The sequence below is a fragment of the Nycticebus coucang genome, chromosome 13 (genome assembly GCF_027406575.1).
Source record: "Nycticebus coucang isolate mNycCou1 chromosome 13, mNycCou1.pri, whole genome shotgun sequence".
Taxonomy (NCBI): domain Eukaryota; kingdom Metazoa; phylum Chordata; class Mammalia; order Primates; family Lorisidae; genus Nycticebus; species Nycticebus coucang.
The window spans coordinates 56,707,162-56,714,424 of NC_069792.1; the positions used below are offsets into that span (position 1 = coordinate 56,707,162).

Sequence of the window (7,263 nt, forward strand, 5' to 3'; positions counted from 1 at the left end):
TATCCTCCTCCTAACCTGGCCTCTACTAATGAATAGTCTTAGTAGTAGTTACAGCTTAATTTGTGGACCTAAAAAAAAAAAATGAGTTTTAGAGGCCAGAAGCAGGCAGGTGGATCACCCGAGCTTAGGAGCTCTAGACCAACCTGATCAAAGTGAGAGCCCCATCTCTACTAAAAACAGAAAAACTAGCCAGGCATTGTGGCTGCTGCGTGTAGTCCCAGCTACTTAGGAGGTTAAGGCAAGAGGATCTAAGACCAAGAGTTTGGGGTTGCTGTGAGCTATGATGACACCACGGCACTCTACCCAGGGCAATAAGAGTGAGACTCTGGGCTCAGTGCCTGTAGCTCAAGCAGCTAAGGTGTCAGCCACATATACCGGAGCTGGCGGGTTTCAATCCAGCCTGGGCCTGCCAAACGACGATGACAACTACAACCAAAAAATAGCCAGGCATTGTGGCGGGCGCCTGTAATCCCAGCAACTTGGGAGGTTGAGAGGCTGAGGCAAGAGAATCACTTGACCCCAGGAGTTGGAGGTTGCTATGAGTTGTGACGCCACAGCACTCTACCAAGGGTGACAGCTTGAGAATCTGTCTCAAAAGAAAAAAAAAAGGGTGGCGCCTGTGGCTCAAAGGAGTAGGGTGCCAGTCCCATATACTGGAGGTGATGGGTTCAAACCTGGCCTCTGCCAAAAAAAAAAAAAAAACTGAAAAAAATAAAACAAACAAACAAAAAAAGAGTGAAACACTGTCTCAAAAAAAAATAAAAATAAAAATTTTAGGATTAAGAGCCTTTCGAAATTTATTTTGATTTTAAGTAGAAGAGTTTCTGTATTAGTTACCATTTTTATTAAATATTTATTTCCAAACATGTATTATATGTCTACTGGATTCCAAGATATGCTAGCTTCTGAGGATACAAAGATAAGACATAGCCTCTGCCATAAGGAATAACAATAGATAAATTGCCATGACAGACTCACACAGAATGCTATGAAAATTCACAGGGGCACTTACCTAACTCAGACTCTGGGCAAACATTGTACAACAAGATGAGTACCAGGGAAAATTTCCCAATAACACCTAAGCTAAGTAAGTCTTCAATGAAAACAAGAATCAGTGGAACAGCGGGAAAAGGAAGAACTTCCAGGCAAAGTGAGAAAGCATGCACAAAAGGAATATAAACAAGAACTTGGAAGGTTCAAGAAATTGCAAACATAAGCCTAAGCAACACACAAAGACCTTGTCACTATAAAAAATTCAAAAATTAGCTGGATGTACAGCTCACGCTTGTAATTGCAGCACTTTGGGAGGCTGAGACAGAAGGGTCCCTTGAGGTCAAAAGTTCAAGATCAGCCTGAGCAACATAGTGAGACTCCATCTCCACAAAAACCAAAAAAATAGCCACATGTAGTAATGCATACCTGTACCCCAGCTACTCGGGAGGCTGAGACAGGAGGATTCCTTGAGCCCAGGGTTTGAGATTGTACTGAGCTATGATGACAATATTGCACTCTAGCCTGGGAAAGAGAGCAAGACTTTGCCTCAAAAAAGAAAAAAAAAAATGAGCCATATTAGCCAGAAAGTATATACATTAAATTCTGAACTAAACAAAAAGCTTTAGGATATGTTTTGACTACCTTTGAGAATATTAATGTGTTGATTTCACAAACTTCATATTTTCTTTTTTTTTTTTTTTTTGGTTTTTGGCGGGGGCTAGGTTTGAACCTGCCACCTCCGGCATATGGGACTGGCGCCCTACTCCTTGAGCCACAGGCGCCGCCCTCTTTTCATATTTTCTAAATGACCACAAGGTATAGGTATTGTATGCATTAGGAAATAATTTGGCTGAACTCTCTCCATAGCCCTAGGAATTCATAGAACCAAAACTGCCAATGAAAGAACAACAGAAACAAAATCTATTTTCCCTCAATCAGAAGCCTTTGAAGTTTAGACACATAGAAACAGTTAAGCAGAAATTATAACAAATTTTAATCTGATCCTGATTTACATATGTATACAATACCTTCTATGAAATCCTATTGACTAGGGGCAGCGCCTGTAGCTCAAAGGAGTAGGGCACCAGCCCCATATACCAGAGGTGGCGGGTTCAAACCCAGCCCCAGCCAAAAACTGCAAAAAAAAAAAAAAAAAAAATCCTCTAGACTGCATTTCATGGTTTCTTTCAGTGTGATCTTTTCTATCAATAAAGCTGAAATATTTTTGAGAGTTTTAGATATTTCTATTTAAGAATTTGTTTATTTCCATAGTTCAGGATAAATAAATAACATCCCTGAATTTTATGAAAAGGGCAACAGTATTTTTTCTTTGTTGTTATAAAGGAAGAAAAGACCACGTAGATTATTTGCAGAGATCCTTCAGAGATAGTTGGACTATGCTAACAATGAGAGGTACTCAGCCCCCCAAGTCACTACTGGCACTCGTTGCCCCTGATACATGAACTTGTTAGCCCTGTGATTGGTTAAGGAATTGTCTAATTATATACGTCAATAACAAAGAGCAAGACACTGTGTAAAAAAAAAAAATAATTGCAAACACAGTTCACCACAGTTAAAAAGGATGAAATAAGGGAGTAAAATAAGGCAGAATAGCTAAGCACAAGTAACTAGAGTCATAAGAAATAAGATTTTTACCTGTAGCAATTAGCCAATTTCAAATCTGTAACTCCATCTAGGACCCCTCTCCTGAGTCTCAGACTACTACATCCAACTGCCCACCAGGCATCACCACTTGAATATCCTTCGGGCACTACAAATTCAAACCCAGCCTGAACTCTCCTATATTAATTATGGCACTACCATTCACACAATGCCCAAGACAGTATCATTCTTTTTTTTTTTTTCTTTTTGGCCAGGGCTGGGTTTGAATCCGCCACCTCCAGCACATGGGACCGGCGCCCTACTCCTTTGAGCCACAGGCACCGCCCAACAGTATCATTCTTGGGGCTTCTCATTCCCTCTCATCTAAATCATCCATCCATTCAAATACCAACTCCCATTAATTAAATCTCTAAATAGCTCTCAAATGTGCGTATTTCCCTCTATTTTTGCTGTTACTCCCTTAGTTCTATATACCAAACTGCTCTAATATGAATTACAGTAAATTGATCCTAACTAGTTCTGTGTTTCTTTCTTTCTCCCCCTTCAACCCATTCTCCTAGTGCAGTGTGGTCTTTGTAGAATACAAACATACTACTTTCCTGCTCCTTACTGCTATCAAGGCAAATTCCTAGGTCTTAATAAGATTGGTCTCTTTATCATTCCAAACTTACATCCCTAACATACCATGTCTTTTTCTTTTTTCTTGAGACAGTCTCACTATGTCACCCTCAGTACAGTGTCATGGCAACACAGCTCACAGAAACCTCAAACTCTTGGGCTTAAGTGATTCTCTTGCCTCAGCTTCCCAAGTAGCTGGGACTATAGGTGCCTGCCACAACGCCCAGCTACTGTAGTTGCTGCAGTTGTCATTGTTGTTTAGCTGGCCCAGGCTGGGTTCAAACCTGCCAGCTTCAGTGTATGTGGCTGGCGCCGTAACCACTGTACTACAGGTGCCAAACCTCTTTTTTTTTGAGACAGTAAGAGTGTCACTCTGTTGGCCTGCGTAGAATGCCATGGGGTCATCACTACTCAGAGCAATCTTAAGCTCTTGTGCCCAATCAATCTTCTTGCCTCAGTTTTTCTAATTTTTTTTTTGTTGTTGTTGCAGTTTTTTTGGCCAGGGCCAGGTTTGAACCCACCACCTCTGGTATATGGGGCCAGCACCCTACTCCTTGAGCCATAGGCTCCACCAGTTTTTCTATTTTTAGTAAACAGGATCTCACTCTTGCTCAGGCTGGTCTCCAACTCCTGAGCTCCAGCAATCCACCTGCCTCAGCCTCCCACAGTGCTAGGATTACAGGCGTGAGGTACCACATCTGGCCGCCATCTTTTTCTCATCTTCATGCCCTCACTCATGCTGTTCTCTCTGCTTAACTTCCTCATATCCCTCGGCCCCAACTCCCTCTAGATGTCAACTTTTTCTTGAAAACTGAGCCAGATCAAGTCTAGATAGGTGCTTCTCCTTTGTACACCCAATGTCCTTTATTTAATTGAACTGCAACTGCCTCATTTTTCTTTCCCATGATAGCATGTGCTTCAAGAAGACAAGAACCAAGTCTCGGTTTACCATACATTCATTTAAAAAATGAAGGACTTTTAGTAGCCACTTAAAAGGTTATTAATCGTGTTTTCAGAGTTAAAAATAAAGACTAGGTAGAGAAGTTGATAAATGGGATTTCATGAAAGGTTTTTATTTCTTTTTGGGTTTTTTTTTTTTTTTTTTAAGACAGAGTCTCACTCACTCTGTTGCTCTGGGTAGAGTGCTATAGCATCACAGCTCACAGCAACCTCAAACTCTTGGTTTCAAGTGATCCTCTTGCCTCAGCCTCCCAAGTAGCTGGGACTATAGGTGCCCACCACAAGGCCCTGCTAGTTTTTCTATTTTTAGTAGAGACAGGATCTAACTCTTGCTCAGGCTGGTCTTGAACTCCTGAGCTCAGGCAATCCACCTGCCTCAGCCTCCCAAAGTGCAAGGATTACAAGGCATAAACCACTGTTCCCGGCTTGATGGAAGGTATATGGTCAGGAAAGTAATGGGAAAGTAACAAACAGACCCGTGAGATTCCACAATTCTGGGGCACATTTTTCTGTGAAAGGAGTGTTTAAACATCACAGTTTAACTGTCTCCCAGTGTAACTGTCTCTCACTCTACTATGTCTAAAACTGCCTTTTCTTTCTATCCACTCCCTTCACTACAACATCTATTCTTACCATTATCACTTCTATAGTGATAAAATAGCACGGCACTATGGCAGGTGCCTGTAGTTTCAGCTACTTGGGAGACTGAGGAAAAGGACTGCTTGAACTCAAGAGTTTGAGGTTGCCATGAGATATGATGCCATGGCAATTTATCCAGGGCAACAAAGTAAGACTGTGTCAAAAAAAAAAGGGCGGCGCCTGTGGCTCAGTGCGTAGGGTGCCGGCCCCATATACCGAGGGTGGTGGGTTCAAACCCAGCCCCGGTCAAACTGCAACAAAAAAATAGCCGGGCGTTGTGGCGGGTGCCTGTAGTCCCAGCTGCTCGGGAGGCTGAGGCAAGAGAATCACATAACGCCCAAGAGCTGGAAGTTGCTGTGAGCCGTGTGATGCCACGGCACTCTACCAAGGGCAGTAAAGTGAGACTCTGTCTCTACAAAAAAAAAAAAAAAAAAGAAAGACTCAGTTCAAATGTAATCTCTAGTAAGCCCTACCCACTCACCCCCAAAAGAAGGTATTTACTACCTGCCCCTTCTTCTCATGGTCCTCAATGTTTGTCAGTTAGAGGTTTGTTCAGTTACTGTAATTCCAGTGAGGCTTTAGAAAACTCAAAATGGGGGCAGTAGTTGGACCAGAACAAAACATATCATGCAACCAGAAACAGAACAGTTAAAAATGAAAGAAAGAAGCAGAAAATGGATTAGTTTATTAATATTTTAGTTTAAGAAAATTTACATTCATTTTATCATATATTTAATCTATTATTCCTTTATTCATTCTTAGACAAACTATCCTCGGGGAGCTTGATACTGAAACACACTCTCGATAAACACAGAATGAGCCAGTAATCTCCAAAAAAAGGTTTTCTAAATTCAGTTTACACCACGTCAGAGAAATATGAGGGTTGGGTTTTTGTTTGTTTTGGTTCGATTTTCCTGTAGCCTTCGTTAAGGTTCATTTTTATTAGACTCTGGGGAACCTTTAGTTGACTAGCCATACTCAATTTTTATATGGCAGGGTCAATCATACGTTCAGGGGCGTAAGAGTAATTTGGTGCAGAAAAATAACTCAACAACACCCAACTCATGCCCCTCAAAAGAGTATCTATGTGCTTTCTGGACGACAGACCGACTGTAATTCTCTCAACTTTCCTCTCCTCAGAATATTCTCCATTCAAAGGACTTTCTGTGAAAGCAGTACCTGTCCTAACATGCGAAATCTTTCCAAGAGATTAAGTATTAAAGTTTCAGGACAAACTAGAGGACGCCGCAACCTAAACCGAATGACTGTCACAACCGGGACCAAAGGGCTTTGGAAACATCGTAACTCGCGAAGCCAGCGTGAGCTATCAGACCCCTGCACTTCTGTCAGACACAAGCCACCCAAGACACCCCCCACAAACGCCACCTGAGGTAAACCTGAGAACCATGATACTTCTCGAGGCCCAACGCTGACAGGAAAACGTTAAACTTTTTTGAAAATCAATGCAAACAGAGCAACCAACTCAACCAAAGACACGGAGGGCCCAAGTTAAACAGGGAAATAAAGCGGCTGCTGCCGACCTCCCTGCGAAGCGGTGATCACACCACTGAGGGGAGGGGGGGTGTGTATGCGAGGAATTAAAAAGACAATCGGCAGAAGGAAAAGTTGAGGACGTCTAACGATTTTGTAAGAGTCCCCAAGGCAAGAAGCAGGCTCGGTATTAAGTTGCCAAGTCTTACCTCAGCGCTCGGGTGTTTAAAAGTATCTAAAAATAGCAGCTCCATCGCCGAGTCCACCGCCATGTTTGCCGCGGGCGGGGAGCGGGAAGGGACTTCCGGGGCAGCGCTCCAACCTCTGCGACAACGGCTCAGGAGAGGGGGAACCTCATAGCACTTCCGGCGGTCAGGGCGCCGGCGCCGCGAGCCTCGGCCTATCCTAGCACATCTAGCTGACCAAGTCGCCAGCCCCGCCTTCTCCAGCGCAGCGGCGGGCGCCCTCAGAACGCGGAGAGAAGTGAAGGGAAGGTGGGAAAGAACTACGGAGTCTCCTGTGGGCCAAACTTGTTCTACCGCGTTACAGCGCCACGACGGCCGCCAGCAGGAAACGCGCAGAGCAAGCTTTGGAGTGGGGGAGGGGGAGAGAAGGTTGTCCCCTCTGGCTACCCGTCCCCGTACACCTTTCGGAGAACAGTTTTTTCCAGTTCTGGGAGCAAAAGATGCGATGAGCGAGGTTGCAAAGTTAAGATTTTGTTTTAGACTCGGCGCCAGCCACATATACCTGAGCTGGAATCCGGGCCGCCAAACAACAATGACGGCCGCAACCAAAAAATAGCCGGGCGTTGCAGCGGGCGCCTGTACTCCCAGCTACTTGGGAGGCTGAGGCAGGAGAATCGCTTGAGCCCAGGAGTTGGAGGTTGCTGTGAGCTGTGATGCTACGGCACTCTACCCAGGACGACAGTTTGTGACTCTG

At 43.9% G+C, this 7,263-nt stretch overlaps 1 protein-coding gene across 2 annotated transcripts in view; it reads right to left on the bottom strand.

Annotated features, from left to right (window-relative positions):
* The window catches only part of VIRMA (vir like m6A methyltransferase associated), a 94,330-nt gene extending 87,631 nt beyond the window's left edge, over window positions 1-6,699 (bottom strand). The window contains exon 1 of one of the 2 annotated variants that reach the window (XM_053558634.1): window positions 6,534-6,699. In XM_053558634.1, the coding sequence (XP_053414609.1) occupies window positions 6,534-6,596 (63 nt within the window). In that variant the 5' untranslated portion in view covers window positions 6,597-6,699. The remainder of the gene's footprint in view (window positions 1-6,533) is intronic. The other variant, XM_053558633.1, reaches the window with a different exon arrangement.
* Between the last annotated feature and the right edge of the window lie 564 nt (window positions 6,700-7,263).